The 18,861-nt window shown below is 41.2% G+C and overlaps 1 protein-coding gene across 1 annotated transcript in view; it reads right to left on the bottom strand.

The window, feature by feature from the left end:
- Window positions 1-18,861, bottom strand: part of LOC117556124 (protein sidekick-1-like) — a 276,166-nt gene that overhangs the window by 119,215 nt on the left and 138,090 nt on the right. Inside the window, 1 exon segment of the mRNA XM_034231352.1 lies at window positions 633-659. Within this exon segment, the coding sequence (XP_034087243.1) occupies window positions 633-659 (27 nt within the window).

The raw sequence follows: 18,861 nt of genomic DNA, 5'->3' as shown, positions 1-18,861 counted from the left end.
ATCTCGCACCTACTTCTAGTCGGTCATAAATGATCATTAGGGGGGATTCTTTTTGTGTGGGTTTAAATATTGCTTTGTTTTTTAAAGAGAATCTGACTCTTTAATTTACTTTAATATTACATTCCACATGAGTTGTGTGACTGAATATAGATTAATGTCGAGCTTCAGGTTTTGTCTGATGTAGTCCAGTATGTCGATTTACAGGAAAAAGTGAAAACTGGAGAAACTGACACTAAATAAAACAGAACCAAAGCTTCCCTTGTAGAAAGCTATGTTGAAAAAAAAGAAGTTGGAAACTGAACCAGAAATGTGTCGCAATGGATGTTAACAAATATTTTATCATTGATGCAGGCTGACCTTGAGGTTAGATGTTTGCTACTGTATGTTTTTTAACTGGCCTCAAGACAGAATCTGTGCAACAACACTGGTGTAAAATCTGTTATAGCATGTACCAACAACTGCTGCCGATGTGACTTGCAGCGAAGCATTTAGCCGAGCAACTCTCAGCTCTGACCTTCTTGTGGGAGTGCAAGGTCGTAGCATTATTTGTCTGCGTTTAGATGGAGAGAGAAAAGGAAGGGGCCTCAGAGAAAGAGCCGGGAAGGTAATGAAAATGTAAATGGGTTCTTTACCTGTTGACCCTCGGTTCTTCTTGCCAACTGTCCATCAGCCAGAGAGAATGAGATGAAAAGAAATGGGACAAAAGCAAAGATAGAGAGACAAAAAAAGACAAAAAACAGGAGGTATACATTAGATTTCAGGTGAAGAGTGAAGCAAAACTACATTTTTGGCAAAAACATATTACATAAGAGCAAAAGAAAATACAGACGTTTAAAAAACGTCTCGGAGTTGAGTAGGCACGCAAGAAAAGAACAGTCCTCTGAGAGTAACGGTAAGAGTCGGCAACACATAGAAGCAGAGAGCAAGATATGGGTGAGAGGCAGGAAGAGCAAAGAGGAATAGAGAACGGCATGTTATCATGGAGTCCAGAGGAAGACAAGCTGTTTGCAGGCCATCCATCACCTGCCAGCTACCAAATGTTGTCTCTCTAATTCACTGTTTTCTTCTTCCCTCTATCTCCCTCCTCTGCCTTTCTCCATGCATTTGTCATAAGTCTCGGGGTAGCAAGACTGTAGGCTGCAGGAAAATGATGGAATTGACATACCACTGGCAGAAAATCTACATTCACAATTCATCTATCAATACACTACCCCTCCACACTGCTATTCATCCACTCAGACTCTTGAATTGAGTGTATATAGTAGGTATACTTTCATCTGAGTGTGTGTGTGTGTTTGTGTGTGTTGTCAAGGCCTTAGTCGAGATTTTGATCAGAACAGAAACAGAAAGTTTGTTGAACCAATGTGATGGACACACACACATACACACACACACACACACACACACACATACACACCAGGGTTTCCGCTAGGATTTTTTCTCGCCGGTCAAATGTCCGGGCAGAATTTATTTTACCGGATAAATTTGAAACTTACCGGTCATATTTCAATAATAATAATAAGAGTTGTGTAGCAGAGTTTCCGTTAGCAGGTAATTACCGGACTATGAGCAGATATGCTGATGTTTAAAACTCAGTTCACGGGGCTCATTTTTATATTGCTTCAGTCTATAATCGTAACAGATCGAAAAAATTCAGATTCATTTTTCAATAAATGATTCCACAAACAACAAACAACATAATTATTACATTCAAACAAACTACTTGTAGTAGATGAAGTACATTATTCAAAAGTTTACATTAACTTTGAATAATCACACGGGAGAAACGGATCCTCTCTTTTCCCCTCTCCCTCCCTCTCTCTCCTGACAGCCCGTCAGTTGATTATGCAGAGCTGCGTGTCTCCATCAGCAGCTGATCTGATCTCTCTCTCGGGTCTGGTTACACTTCACTCGCGTGTATGTCCATATCGATCAGATCCAGCTCTCCTGATCGGCCTTTATAGAGAGCACCGATCAAACTATTAACAGTGAATATCGGCCGATAATGACCGGTGGCTGATCTATCGGAGCATCCCTAATTATTACCAGACATTTTGACCGGCAGGTTTTGAATTTACCGGTTTTTAATACATTTTACCAGCTAAAAACCGGTAATTACCGGCTAACGGAAACCCTGATACACACATACAGAGCATGGCGGAAGTGATGAAGAGTGGGCAAGCAAGCCGAGGAGGAATATTAAAGCATCTATAAAATGTATGCAAGACAAACAATTCTGATGTGAACGAGGCATCTTTGTGCACGTCACTTTTTCTTGTTACTAACATAAAAGTGTCCAGAGAGTATCAGACCGGATTAAAGGTCAGTTCCCGGTTGCATAAAACTGCTTCAACCAACTTTGAATTTTGATCTACATTTGCCTTAGGCAAAAAAATGTGTTGAATAAAATCACCATAAGGATTTCCTAAGGATGTTGTAAGGGAAACCCTTTGATCTCTAAGTGGTTGCCCTTAGCTACTTAAGTATTCCCTTATGCTTGCTAGAGGGTACTTAGTAACCATTTCCCTCAGAACATTTTTTTAATTTAAAAGTGAAATCATATGTTGAACATAAGACAGTGGCTCATTTTGAATGATTGAAGAGGAGGAGAACATACTGAGGCACATTTATGGGATAGGGAAAACCCAGTCGACAGCTCTTCAAGGTATTATAGACTTTATGACTTTAACGACTGCATTAGCAACTTTGTAATTATAAGTCAAATGTTATTATAATTATGTCAGGTGACATTTTTAATCTGACACAAAACAGGTGTAGCTACTAAACTTGGCAAAACTTATTTTTCATACTGTAGGCTACTTGATCCAAATGGAGGTTCTGCTTCAAAACCGTAAAAGTGTATATCTAAACTAAATCTGCTTTTATAATGGTTGAAGGGAATGATGCAGGGATGCAGGTGCGCAGGTAGACTCTGTTCTCTATAGATCTAAGCACACTGCTTCGTTAAACTTCCAACATGTCTAATAGAAATACACTTCCACATAGCCATTTAACTCGAGCACGGTTCTGCCAAGTAACAGTTTAGGAAAGTCGTTTTTTTGAGAGTCTAAAAGAGGGTCAGCACACAAATGCCCACTGACATACAAACAGAAACACGCAGGCTTTGGTCTGGGGGGGGGTGTTCAATTTTGCGTGTGTATTCAAATGATGTGTCATACTGAGTCATCTTCAGTTGAAAACAGGGACAGAGAAACAATGGGGACATCAGGGGACAACTAAAAGAGCGAGAGTGTGTGAGTGTTAACATCTGACTTTCATAGAGCTGAATCCACTAAACACATTTTCCAGTAACTTTCACTTCCATTATAGTTTGAAATGCTTGGGATAATTTGTTGTCTTTATCGATGTGTTTATTGATGTGCATTTCACTGCCGAGATAACTGCTGCTTTGAAAGAAAATGGTGCCATCCTGATTCATCTCTACACACTTGTTTACATAAACCACTTTCTGGCATTACATTTGATATTACTGTGATGTGTTTAAAATACAGTTTAAGGTGATGTGAATATTAGCGTGTGCCTAAGTGTTTCTTAGCCCTGCGTATGATTTGTATTCATGAATTCACTATTGTGTATTCAGGACCAACCAAGCAGGTCATGTCCTCTGCTTGTGTGTGTGTGTGTGTGTGTGTGTGTGTGTGTGTGTGTGTGTGTGTGTGTGTGTGTGTGTGTGTGTTGTGTGTGTGTGTGTGTGTGTGTGTGTGTGTGTGTGTGCATCACAGTGTGTGTATCCACTGTTGTGTGAGTACACCTGGGAATAAATACAGAATTTGTATTATCTGCTATTCAATACAACAGTCCTGTGTGATGTAAACCTTTGTGTCTTTTGTCTCTGTGTGTGTATGTATGTGTGTGTGTGTGTGTGTGTGTCTGTGTCTGTGTGTGTGTAAAGGCTATTGTTGCTATGTGTGCCATGTCTCACTGTGTTTTCTTCCTGCGACCTGTGTAGGTGCTGACCCCTCAGTCCCCAGCCGTGGGTCACCTATTTGCTGCAGCAACCCCCAAACCTCCTTGACCCCCCCCCCCCCCCCCCATGTCCCTTGACACACAAACATCCCCTCTGGGCTTTGCTTCTTACCTTTTCCATCTACATACAACCATACACCCTTTTGCCCTTGGTGACAATCTATTCTCCTACTCGGCTTTGCACTGTTCTCCGCATCCACCCACATCAGCATCCACTGTCACACTTCCCTGAGCGAAGGGGAAACTTTTATAGCAACACGTTTGAATCTTTTCTTTCTCTCTCCCTCTCTTTCGGAATTTATAAACCCAGAGTTCAACCTCAAAACCCTTACCATACCAATTTACCCTGTCAATCTCACTCTCCCCTCACTCTGTTCCCGTCTCCTGCACACACACACACACACACACACACACACACACACACACACACACACACACACACACACACACACACACACACACACACACACACACACACACACACACACACACACACACACACACACACACACACACACACACACACCTATTTGAAATTCATATCAAACAAGTGCCACACTCCAATTTCTAATCCTGACACATTCACAGAGAGAAACAAAAGGACCCATGGACCCGATGTACCTACAAATACAAATATACACCTTCACACACACAGACCTTCACGCACACACACACACACCACACACACACACACACACACACACACACACACACACACACACACACACACACACACACACACACACACACACACACACACACACACACACACACACACACACACACACACACACCACACACACACACTTAAGCCCAGTAAAATAATAAGCTGGCTAGAGTGTTGACCTCACACCTCGAAAAATTCCAGATGGACCGAGATGGTAAAAAGTCATAGTCCGAATGCTTCTTCTCCTGATACCCAGTAGTCACTCTGTAAATCTGACCAGAATGTAGGTGATTCATCATTTATACAGAGAATATAAACAGCAGTGAGCAGGTTTATGTATTAAATCTTAGTATTTTACCAAGCCATACACTCCGCTCATCGTGTCTTTTGCTTGGATTTACCTTCTCTCCATAAATGTGGACTCTGTGAAGGTTACATCTTCCTGCTGTCTGCCTGTCTGGAACAAAACACTAGCATCAGTTGACCTTTCCAATTTACCATGTCAATCAAGTCCACACACACACACACACACACACACACACACACACACACACACACACACACACACACACACACACACACACACACACACACACACAGGTAAATGTTGGTGTCAATCATCCTTGTGTGGAATGCAAAATGTCACCAGGTTTTGACATTCTCTCTGCTCACTGTCTGAAAGAATAAAGGTAAGATTATCCGTGCCTTTCGTCCTCCTCTTCCTCTTTCTTTACTCATCTTTTCTGACTTATTTGTGCCCAAACAGATGCCTGCACTCAGATGTGCACAAAGAAATGCCAATCCCTTGTTAAACATGACCTCTCATCACATCAAGAGTTGTACAAAGAGCACAGAAAAGAGACGCTAAATAGAAATGTGTCATTGAAATTGATAAACAAACATCAAGTCAGACAGAAGTACAATGTGTTCATTACATGGTACTCTCAATGGGAAATAGATGGAAATGTTCAATTCACACTGTGAGCCTAATGATGGCATGAAAAAAAGTCCTATCATTTCCAATTCAAAGGAAGAGTGCTGCTTCTGCAAGTGTGTAGCTCTGATAAGACAGAGAGACAAAAATAGGAAGCCTCTGATCTTGCAGAAATATTAAAAAGGCAAGAGAGAGGACATGAGGGATGAAAGACGAGGGGAAGACAGGGGAAAGTTGGAGCCAAAAGGTGGAGCTTTCAAAGGCAGTGATGTGGTGTGCCCACCACCTCAGGGTGAAATAGCAGATGGAGAAGAGACCAGAAGAGACAAGAAAGAGGAGATGCATCTTTATTAAATCAGGTTGTTTCCCTCCTTTTTGTCTTCATCATCTAGTATGCTGCAGGGTATTCACTTCTTCATCTTTCTCTACCTCTGCTGGCTCTTCTTTTTGTCCCACAGGCGTGTACCACTGTGACTTAAGAGACCCTCGGCATAAGTAAATAAGCCTCATAATATACAAGAGGATACTGAATTTTAAGTGCCTTCTTTTAGAATCAAGTGGTTTTTCAGTTAAGCTCTTACTGCTTTCTGACACAGTCCATTCATTTACTGCATGGCAGCGAGCGGGGGCAGGAGCCTGGAGCACTGTGACAGATCAATGGAGGGCAACATGTCCTGGCATTTCCTTTGGTACTTCCTTAAGACACTGGCATACAGTCTTTGGTGACTGTAGAGTCTGGAGATACAAATGTGAATACTGTACTAAGAATCTATTGATCACCTTTTGGAAACTCCCGTAAAGGGAACCACACTTTGTTATACCAACAACCAAAGCACAATCTTAAAGGCTGCCGGTTAGGATTTTTTTTAATGTAATATTCAAACCATAAATACTCTATTTAAACCATGTTGGGATCTCTGACCAAAGTTCACCATCAGATCTTGAATGGTTGTCAGTCAAGATCTGTGGATCTATATCGCATTTCGAGACACTTCCTCTGATTGCTGATTCTAGGACAAACATTGAAAAACAGCTCACCTGAAAATATCAGGAAATCTCCCAGAAACTGGCAAGCTAACATAATGTGTAATATTATACTCACTTACTTACTTTAATAATATCATTGTGTGATTCTTATTTGCTAATGTTTATCTATATTTACTACTTCTCACATCCTAGCTAAGCTTGGGAACATTCCTTATTAAGACGATTTGTAGCAATGTTGTTAGTTACACTCTATGTGCACCAACAGTATGACCTTCAACTCAGGTAAACTGAGAACATCCTGATATGGCCTCCCTACCTTCCAGAATGCTCCTTTCATTATCACCAAGCGTCACCCCTCCCTTTCTCCTCTCGGTGTTAAATATGCAACCCAACCTCTATCCTTCGTCTTTCACTCTGCAGACTGTATGCTCTCTGTATGACTGACTGAACTTTCTTGCAAGAAATAAAATACGACAAAGACAGCTGATTGGTTTGATTCTCTATCCACATTTGATAAATAAATTCCTGCCACAAATGCTACTAAGTATTTACCTCAAACTTCCTTTGCGAAAATTGACATTTCATGATTTTCCTACCCACAATCCACCTCACAATCTTGCAGAGCTAAGGGCAACACTTGTTCATTCTTAGGCTACATTTTCAGAAAAGTTAGAGCGAGTTGAAGCTGTGTCGTTGCTTTGCTTTCCACTAGCACCTCCTTCACACAATCTGATATGCCTAAAACCGATAGTGTACAGATTTGTCATTTAAGCATTTTTTGGCATGAAATTATTAACATTGTCATCTCTCTATACAATCATTCAGACTTGGATTTAACTTTCAAGAACTGGAAACATAGTCCAAGTTGGTCGGCACAGTCCTCACAGCCAAATCATTTTTAGAATGTGATCAACAATCTTAATGTGGTGCAAGTAATTAGTCTATAAAATGTCAGGGAATTGTGCAAAATGTCCATCAAAACCCCTGAGGTGACCATTTGCTTATTTGCCAGACCCTCCTAGTTTGAGAAGCTTATATTCTCACACCGATAAAATAACCAAAACCAGGAAATAGAAAGAAATAATCTCATTATCTGCGAATATCACCCTGCAGTATCTTGTATAAAACGTTATGTTCATCTGAATGTGAGGCACATCTCATCCAGGTGTACTTCTTGTGAAAGTATTCAAATTGTCTCCAAACAAAGCTATATGTAATTATGCAGTGTTAGCCTCCTGCAGTGACAGAGAAAATCTCACTCTAATAATCACTTCCCCACTGACTGACTTTGTGTCTATACTTGAGGTAAAAGTGTACATGCGTGCATGCCCGTGTCTTCATGTCTGTGTATGTAAAGCGATCACTCTTGTGGGCAAGAACAGTTAGGCTCTGTGTGATTTATGGCCTAATTGATTAAGCAGCTCAGAGATTGATTGGTCGGGCCTGGCTATAATAGATTCATTAAAACAGTTATAGATCAGTGAGATCTGGCTGCAGCTGTTCCGCCTGACTCCGGACAGCTCGGCCTGGTAATGGACATCATCTGTCTGTCCCTGGATCACAATATGTCCTCGTGAACACACACTGCTGCATGTGTGTGTGTGTGTGTAGTGTACATGGAGGCTACACACATCTAGCTCTGTTCTCCAATCACTCTAAACTACCAGGCGGGGGAGAAGGGAGTGGCGGGGAGGATTGTAGGGATGAGGCAGAAGGCAGAGAAGGGCGGAAACTATTTTTGGATTAAAGGCCCTGTTGATCTATTCTTGTTTTCAGTCTCCCCTCTCAATCTTCAACTTTTACACTCTGCCTCTGTTTCTTCCTTCCTATCCATCTCTATTGTCTTCAAAAGCTTTCCCAATGTTGCACTTGCTCTCGGCTCGCCTCTCCTTCTGTGAGTGTCTCTGGTACCCCATCCCTCTCTGTCTTCATCCCTCTGCTCTGCCTCAGCCTCATTCACTTTTCTTCTTCCACTAATTATCGGCGAGGACTTTGCCCTTAAACCCTGATAAAACATTTAGTTGCGTATACATTGATAGTGCAGGGGACAAGAGGACAAACACACACTCGACGCTGTATGACTGTGTGTGTGTGTGTGTATCTGAATGTGTAAACGGGTGTAAAAAACGTGGATGCATTTCAGTGATGCTTTAACAGAAGCACCACCCACACAGTATTTCAGATCATGGTGTAAATAACAAGCTAATGAACAAATGGGATTTATGTGTACTTGACATTTAAGCGTTTGTTTTTGTGAATATCTGCACTTTTTTGTGTTGGAATGAGAAACATAACTGGCTCTATAATTCTCAATGTTTGAATATGACTTATTGACAGCATGTTGGCATTATTCTCTTGACCCTGATCATTTGATATGACCATACACTCCTGAAAAAGCGATAAAGAGGTCTTTAAATTAAGTTTTTTTCAGTTGCTGCTGAAGGTGGAACTATTAAGCTTAATCAATCTATTTAGTGTACTAGTGATTTTGTTGTAATTAAAATGATGTTTAATCTCTATAATGCACTGAGATCTCAAAGATAAAATATATGTATATATATCTACAAATGTTGTAATATAATTCAATTTCACCTATAATCTGGTTTTTGCTAAATCGAGGTAGAGTATATCTTATAAATTGTCTTTTCCAGGACTTTAGTTATGTGTTCTACCTCAAAAACGGTCATATTTATCCTTTATTGCGCAATTATACTCACAGGTGACTTGAGATTTATTTTTCACCTCGTCTACATTTTTGTTTATCTAAAGAGTTACTTAGGGCCGGGGGGCATCCAATAGATTAGAAGGAAATGTAATAATAAAGCCTTCTACTGGGTTACATGGCACAGCCTGTTGCGCTTATGAAATCCCTTTAGGACAAATGCAAATTTGTTTTGAAATATTCCACAATTATTTGGCAAATATTTGAGTGTCTGCAATTTGCATGTTTTATGCAAAGTGCTTTATATTTTCCCTGTTATTCTCACACCTGGATTGGATAATAACTGGTGTTAAGTGTGTCGCTCCAGGACTCTGAGACATGCAGACAGGAGGAGCCTACCCTGTGGTGTGTGGACAACATGCTCTACCCTTTGAACCACTGGCAAAATAAAACACTTTCTCAACTGAATTTTTATTGAATATATAATATCACAGCAAATTGCATCCATATCACTCTCTCCTACACACCTACACATTAAGTCAAGCAAGAAATGACACCATCAACCCTCTCTCCCTCCTCCTTCCCTTTACCGTTAAACATATTTCCCCTTCCTCAGCACCTCATCATCTCTCATCCCATTTACTCATTCTTTATCTTCCTTCTGTTTCTCCAATCCAATCTTTCTTTTGCCGCTCTGCCCCATCATTCACCAGCGCTGTTCTTCCCTTCAATCTCTCTTTTCCCTTCCACTTCTATTGCTTCAAATGAACATCTGCTGACTGGCCTGCTGCCCCCCAATAACCTGTTACTCTCCACAGGAAGCACTGACACACACAGACAATCAACGTGTTTGCATGCACAATAATATTTCATTTATATTCTGAATACTCGGAAAATGGTTTATAAAAACGCTGAATATAGCCAGTATGTGCGGAAACAAGCTGGCATATGAACAGTTTATCTCGTTGGGTGGCTCGGTTTTAAGTCGTGGAGACTCACGCATTTTTACAGTGATGAGTACAGTGGGGGAAACTATAAATTGCCTGACTAGATGTACACAGCATCCAACATAAGGAGGACTAAGCTGGAATAAAACTACTATTCACTATATTACTGTCATGCATACTGACTTGACTAACACACACAAACACACACTTGGGTTGCAGGGTGTACAGCGATGTGGCGATAAGGAACAGCCGTGTGACTGACAGGATCATTAAAATCACGAGCACCGTGCTTCTTATCTGCACACTTGACACTTATTCGGCATCCCGTGTGTGTTTAGTGTGTGCTTGTGCATTTAATCTCTCTTAGGGAGCTACTCAAGTATTTTCCTAGAGGAATACAGATGTTGGTGGTACATACACTACGTTGTTTACCCCTACATGCTCCACAATGTCAATGTGTTCCTCCATCCTAACCCCGCTTCTGTTTGTGCGAGTAGACGTTGCTGAACTTCTCCAGCTAAACAAATGTATCGAGACACTTTATGTACACAATTCACACTCACATAGCCATTTACACAGTGACCTCCATAAAACATAAATTGTCTCGTCCCTACAACCTCCCTGTTCCCAACTGCCCCCAATACAATCAAGGGCTGAATCAATGCCGTAAACTGGCGTGTGTGTGTGTGTGTGTGTGCGTGTGTGTGTGTGTGTGTGTGTGTGTGTTTGTGAATGTGGTGAAATGTGCTCCTGGAGTGTTTATTTTTATGTGTCTGTGGACGGATTTCAAAACCAAAGGCTGAGTTTGAAGATGGGTGTCGTGCAGAGGGGTATGAAGCGGAAAAGGGGCTATTCTTCCCACCATGTTACGCCCTAGGCCTGATTTGGCATAGCAACTGATGTTGTCTTTGTGTAGGAAGGGCTCTAGTTAGATTTTGAAGGTGGAAATGTATTTGTGAGTTAGCCCACTACCATTGAACTGTAGGCTGTTACCTAGAAAAACTGTGAGCAAGGATCGTGTCACCTTGGTCTTCAAGAGGAACTACCGATGAATAGTCTAAACAATCTGGTGATAGCTCTGCTCACATCTCAATCCAGCCCGCTACGTTGGAGGAGCAAGATAGCAGTTGAGTACAGACCGACAGCTAAAACTACCGGATAATTAATCATTGTCATAAACCTTCTTTTTTTCGTTTTGAGGTTTTATTTGGCATCTCTGAACATTTAAGGCTGCACACTCCAAGTTGTGTCAGTCTGTGCAATTACAACTTTAGCTGATCTTAGCTCAGTAAACAGAATAGTCACTTACTCCAAATTAATAACAACATAGCATTCACCTCTAAATGTGAAGCCAGATTTCAATTTACAGTAATGATCAGAATAATGAAGCATAACATCAATAAAGCTAATATCAATAAAAGAGATTTTCAGTAAATTGGTCTGGTTCTCTAGATACAGATGATTAATAATAGAGTCCTTGAAGTTGACTTTAAGCAAAACACTGTTTAAAGTATTTATCAAAGGCACGGTTAAACCTTGGTGAAATCAAGTATGTACTTTATCATTTCTTTATCTTGATTAATTGGGAGTGTTTAAAACTGAATAGATGGAGCAATGACCCCTTAAAACACGAGTGGGCCCAATTGACTCCCTTGAGGTTAAATCAGGCTCAAACAATGCTCACATACCGTTTAGATAATAGTTCTCAGTTCCCTGCAGCTACAATTGGTGCTTTGCAGTAAACGATGTTAAAAGAAAGCTGTGTATTATTCAAAGTGTCAGAGCTTCCTGCTGCTGTTCTCTTTGCCTCCACAGCCTCTGCTCGTTCATTGATTCGTAGAAACGTGTCACATCCAGCGTCTGTGACTTTTGCTCTGCCTCCTCTCCCTCTGGACACCTCTCTCACTACCTTCTTCCCGTTGTCTATTGACTATCTTGTAAGTCAACGGAAAATGATTTGAAGACAGTTTAAGTGGGTGTAAGAGCGCAAAATGCTCTGTCAAAGCCATATACATGGGCATCCGTCTTAATCTATTTCATCAGGCTGTAAAACACGCGTGCAATTAAATCCATAACTAGGTGGAACAAGTAGGGCATACACACATACCCACACACAGTTCACTTGTCATACTGACACAGTCCGTGAGTCAGTTTCCTGTTCATCCTTCCATCACTCCATCGCTCTGCCTGTACACTGGGGTTTTAATTATAGAACCACAGTGGAGCCTCATTACACTGAGAGAGGAAGAGAGAAGGGACAGAGAGAAAGAGGGAAACAGACTGAGAGGTGAGACCACCATCAACAAAGAAAAGTCTGATCCCTTCGCAACTCAAATATTGAATATAATAGTTTCAGACAAAAGCAGTTGTAGCAGGAATTAATCAAAGCACTGATTCATTAGCAAATCCTCTTTATCAAAACCGCTGAGTATTAGGGCCTATTTGTATGACTGGTGTGTGTGTGTGTGTGTGTGTGTGTGTGTGTGTGTGTTTTACTTTAAATTAGTGCTGTCAAAATTATCGCGTTAACGGCGGTAATTAATTTTTTGAATTAATTGCGTTAAAATATTTAACGCATTTAACGTATGTGCAGAATGGCCCGCCCCATACGTGCCACCAGTGGCAGCGCCAGGGTATGGCTGGGGTAGGCTACACCAGAAATGGCTTAGCCCCACCATGAAAAATTATGTTAAAGTAAGCAAAATAAAGTCTGCCAACTCGCGCGTAGTAAATTGCACAGACAGCAGCTAGTAAGATTGATTTCAGTAGCCACGGTTTTGAAAACTTTTGTCACATAGTGATCGTCTTCTCAATAGAACATCTTTGATAACGGCGTGGTGTTGTTGCAGGAAGTCCCGACGGAGAATACTTTTGCTGTAGTACAGGGGTGCACATAACTGGTACGCAGGTTATGTGCGTAATCTCTCTGAAATGCGTACCGTCACTTGTGTCACAAAGCGCATTTGCGTACCGACGTACTTGTGAAGCTTTTCCAGAAGGCGGTTAGATCACCGGACGACAGAGTCGGTCTCCATGTGCACAGACAGGGCTGCTGTTAACGTCGGTCTGTACAACGGAATTGTGCCAAAACTACGCCAACCGGCTGCGGAGGGAGACTCCCCCCCCCCCCCTTCACTGGAGAACTGAGCTAAAACAGCTGATCACAACGTTCACACTCTGTGGTCACGAAGTACTCCACTAGCCGCCGCCGCCCCCCCTCTGTCGACTTTCCTGAAGTACTCCCCCGTTGATAGAAATCAACACGTAATAAATTAAGACCCCACTGTTTGATGATTGATAGGTGTGTGGGTTGTCTTTCATTTTGACACGCAGAAAAATGTTATAATAAACATAGATGCTGTATGTTAAATGGATATATCCGCCTTCTTTCATTTATCTTTCCATTCCCACAACAATATACATAAATAAATGGCATATTTTGGACATAGTTCGAATGGTGATTAATCATGATTAATTAATTTTTAAGCTGTGATTAATCTGATTAAAATTTTTAATCGTTTGACAGCCCTACTTTAAATACAAAAGAGATCATTGTAGTCTTCACACAAGGTTGGATCTTTCAAATTAACTTCCCAAGTTATAGATATCACAGACGACAGCTTATTGGTTCTCATTCTTCAAGGTTTACATGCAATTAAATGCATCAGGGATTCTGTCGTGACCTTCACGGATGCTTATCTAACTGGCCTTTAGACAGCTTGAATACTGCCTTCCTACGCAATCTCTGTTTCAAAATGATCAACATGGGCGAAACCATAGTATGAAGCATTTCAATAATCATAGAGATGGGGTCGTTACTAAAAAAATGTAATATATTACATATTACTTTTTTTTAAAAGTAATATATTACACTACTTCGTTACTCTCTACATAAAGTAATTCGTTACTTTACTCGTTACTTTACTCGCAGGGCCGGCCTGCCCCTCCCTACAGGCAGATCACGCAGACTGCTAAAGTTTCAAATGTTCTCTTTAGTTCAGTTTCCATTGTCGCATAAGACTGATCCAGATTCTGAATGTTTTCCTATCTGACCATGGCTGTCCTCTGTCTCCTGCTATCTGTATTTTGCGCAGTATATCTCTGCTCACGCTGTTGCGTCGGCGTGTTCTCCTGCGTCTTGCCATGTGTCGCACTGACTGGAACACACCTCAAAGACTTCAGCCGAGCACGTACGAACTGCGCATGTGTGAGTGGCAATAACTCTAGACTACGTGATATAAATAAACAACAAATAGCGTGTGCATTAGCTTCACCTTAGCATGTGTTCTTTGCAGGTGTTTCTTGAGGTTTTACGTGGTGTTTACAGCAGTGGATAACAGTAGTGATGGCAAAATGAAGCTTTGAATGAAGCGTCGAACCACTTGGACAATTGTGTCGGAAATAGGTTCATTTCTCGAAGCTTCAGTTACAGCGACCTCTCCTGGCGAAGTGCAAGGCTGCAGTGGGTTTAACGTATCTTTGCCTTGAAAAATATTCGATGCACACACACACTAAGACTGAATATTAGGGGTGCACCGAATGGGAAATTCTTGGCCGAAACAGATACCGAAAATAGGAAACAGTTGGCCGAAAACCGAATGCCGAAAGGCCGAAAATGATTAATAGAAATATATATATATAATGTATACATTTTTTACCAATGTTGTTCAGCTACCTGATTATGGAAATAGACATGATTATGGCAAAACTTGACTTAAATAATAATCACTATTATGGGTCCATAAAACATTTATTCAGCACTTTTGAATGCATACAGTACATTTATATATGTCATGTATTATTGCTAAAAAACATTATATCGCAGTCTTAGTGTCGCCAACTCGTTTCTAATATGCAAAGACAACGAATGCGTCTATGATGTATTTTCGATCAGACGAGATCTCTCTCCCCCGTCTGTGTTGATTGATTGAAAAGTGTATTAACAGCTTGTATATTGGGTACAGTACAGTACAGCTCAAAACATACAATTGTTAAGGGGATGCAGACCAGAGAAAGACTTTCGTCTTGTTTACATCAGGGTCCCCCATTTCCAATTCATCATGTGCGAGGGGGCGGGGCAGTTTACACACACGCAGCTGCTACATGCAGCGGAGCACACTGCGGAGATGGCGGAGAGAACGCGCTCCGAGGTGTGGTTAAACTTTACCCGTCTCGATGTGGAGAATACTTGTTACCATAAGTGCAATAAGAGTTTAGCATGTAAGCACGAGCAATTTGTCTAAACATTTAGCAAAAGTGCACCGCATGCAGAGACGGAGGAATGTACCGGGTTCGACCGTCTTTCTAGCAGCTCTGTAGCCCCATCCACGAGTAACGTTTCCACGTCAGGTGTTATGTATGCTAGCAGCAACACACGGAGTTAACTCCATTATACAAACATGGGTTAATGATTAGAGGTAACTGAGTTATTTAGTTTGTTAAAATGTCAGCTATTCTGTTTACAGTCTGTCATCAGATTATTTAATACGATTTGTTAAAGGCTCAGGGCAATCTCGATGACAAAGGTCAATGTCCCCCCCCCTGTGAGCCAGCCGCGAGCATGGTAGCCGCGTCTTTATTACGTCATCACAACAACACGTTAGGTTACCAACGTAAGCCTGTTCTGACATTCGGTGATATTTTTTCGGTGCTAAAACCCTTTCGGCCGAAAGCCGAAAGGGCCTTTTTAACAATTTTCGGCCGATAATTTTCGGTGGCCGAATATTCGGTGCATCCCTACTGAATATCATGTTCTATTTGCAATTAAAGATTGATAATTGTGTGTATTGGGTTATAGAGAAGAAACTAGAGAGTGCTAGACATGTTTTTGGGCGGTGAGGGCCTTTTATCAGTTATTAAAGTTGAAAAGCAATGATTAAAATACGTCCATTCCGGGCTTTGAACCAGCTGCTCGGAGGACATCGCGGCATTCGGGCCGACGGCTCTCCCCACTGGGCTATCTATTCCTTGAAATATTTAACTGTTTTTATATTACAGATAATTGTCTTTTTGTTCACAACTTATCCACATTTCAAAGTGTTTCCCGAGCCAGAACGACCTATCTTACTTCCTGGCTTGCTCTATAATGATATCAAATGCAATAACAACAACAACTCAACAGCAACAACGCAAACTACGACAACAACCCACACATTGTGCATTGTTTAGAGCGGTCATAAAGTGTTGAAGCACTCAAGTTTGAAACCGTCACATTCCTGTCTATTCTTCGGACGAACTGAAAATAATGGGCATACCTCCACCCCTCGAAAGTTATCGCTGACTCAGCCATATTTATGCAGCACTGCACGTGGAGATGTGGACGCGTGCGCAGATTACGTACATATAAACCTGCGGCGGAAACCCCTCTTGTCTGTCAGTGTGATGATTATGACTGATTTGAGTAAGTAACGAAGTAACGCGTGTCGGGGCAATTTTAGTAACTGGAGTGTGATTACTGAATTATAAAAGTAGCGCGTTACACTACTCCGTTACCGACAAAAGTTATATTATTACACCCAACTCTGCATGTGACTACTTAAGACCAAAGACCACATTATTCTGTATGAGAATCAAGTAGCCGGCTTGAACTTTAGGCTATATTCTGCACATAGGTGTACTTGTTTTAATGCATAGTACATAGAGAAAATCCATAAGGGATATTAAGCCTTTTTATTTCTGTCCAGCTAGGACTGAAAAAGGTTCATTACCTTTATGAATCACAACAGTCAAAGTGAAACTTTTCTGCACACCTAGTCATGATTTTCAAAAGCAATCACAGATGGTCACAAAATGATTGCTGTTGTGAAAAATATTAGAGTTATTTGGCAAGAAAGCCTGAACACACTGCAGCGTCTGAAGCCCATGTGGTGTGGTATTTTGTCTCCAAACGATATAAGTACTCGTCCAACTGATTTCTGCAAAAACGGCTGTCTCTGCCCGACTTATATAAGTTTCAGTGCTGGAAGAACTCTGCTTGAGGCTACCACTGAAACTCTTCTACAGTCAGAGTGTGGACATGACAGCTGGAGAACTGATCAGGGTGACATTTTTGTATCATGCAAAACATTACATAGATAAGGATGTATAAAACACTATTTTAAATTAAGCTGTTTTAAAAAAGAAGACAGTGTGCATCAGATTTTTGTTTTTAAACACAAGCTCAATATTAACAAATGGTTTGTTTGTTCAAGTACCATTCCAAAATCAAAAAATGTATAAATAAAAATGATGAGTAAACCTTCTCATTTGTTAAACTTGAACTAGTTAATCTCTGGAATTTTACGATTAATAATAATTATCAAAATACTTGCATTTTAATTCTGATACACTCATTTGTCAGTTGTTAAGTTTAGCACTGGGTAATTAAATACTGACTCTTCAGTGTGTAATCTTTCATCAAAGAGTGTCAATAAACTCATCATTAACACCACTGCACCACAACGCTTTTTTGGCCTCACCTCTATTCCTAATGAAATTCATATAATCTCTTATTACACATTTTTATTTGGATCTGAGAGCTGCTGCTGTTGCCAGTTATCGTCAAGCACCCACCAAAAATACATTCTATGCAGGATGGCCCTTTTAGCTGAAGGAGAAACATCTTACAGACAACATCTGACCGTAACTGTGAAACCCTTTGAGCCATTTTTATCTTGCTGTTAAATAAAGAACATTGGCAGGCGCTCCCAAACATTACCACGGAGTCATTAGAGAGAGAGAGAGAGAGAGTCACTGTTCAGTGCATACACCTGCTCCAGTACCAGGGGAGGGAGAGTTGCTACACAGCATCTAATTTGGCTCTCGATTTATTTTTAGGGGTCACCAGCCAAATAGTCGGAGAGAATCACTTCGCCACACATCCGTCGGTACTCTCTGGTTTGACGAAAGGTCTTAGGAGACATATTCCGTATCAAACACTAGAAGCTGCAGAGTCTCTTTTCACATGAAGCATAACGGGGCAGAATGTGGCACGGATCGTTACGTTGCCATGTTGGTTGAAGGGGTTTCTATGGTTTTCCTTGAAGATAACCAAGGCATGACGTAGCAAAATGCAAAACACCTTGAGCACATGATGAGAGCTGTAGCACTGGAAACTACTGCACACTCGGATGCAGGGGATTCTCTGATCCTGTGCTAAAGCCTTTTAATGAGGGCTCACAGGAGCCAGGGTCTGTGACACTACAATTGACACACAACCACACACACACACACACACACACAAACAATCCCATACACCCAAGCCACATGCATCCCACTCGGCAAAAACACAAGCACACACTCGCTCTCGGGACAATAAAATACCTCCAATTAGACGCGCCACAGAACAACTGGGATGGGACCTGGAGCAAAGACACACACACACACTCACGGATGTTTTCACACACACACATTCACACACGTGCACAAAAGGATCCGCGGCAGGCTCTCATTTAAGAGTCAGCGATGTGGAAAGGAAACATCTGGAAGGGAGGGAAAGAAACAAATGACACAGACACACACAGGCGTGCATACAAATAACAACGCAAATGTAATCAACAAGCACACACACATTTGAGTACACAGGGAACCGTGTATTAATAAAAGCCCTTTCAAGTAACAGTAGGGTGTGTGTCAAGCACCATATGCAGTTTGAATGTTTTAAGCATCATTCCTGGATGTTAACGTGACGCTGTGTGTG

This window comes from Gymnodraco acuticeps, unplaced genomic scaffold, assembly GCF_902827175.1.
Source record: "Gymnodraco acuticeps unplaced genomic scaffold, fGymAcu1.1, whole genome shotgun sequence".
NCBI classification, from domain to species: domain Eukaryota; kingdom Metazoa; phylum Chordata; class Actinopteri; order Perciformes; family Bathydraconidae; genus Gymnodraco; species Gymnodraco acuticeps.
The sequence above is the reverse complement of the archived record's forward strand: the minus strand, read 5'-3'. Positions and strand labels throughout refer to the sequence as shown.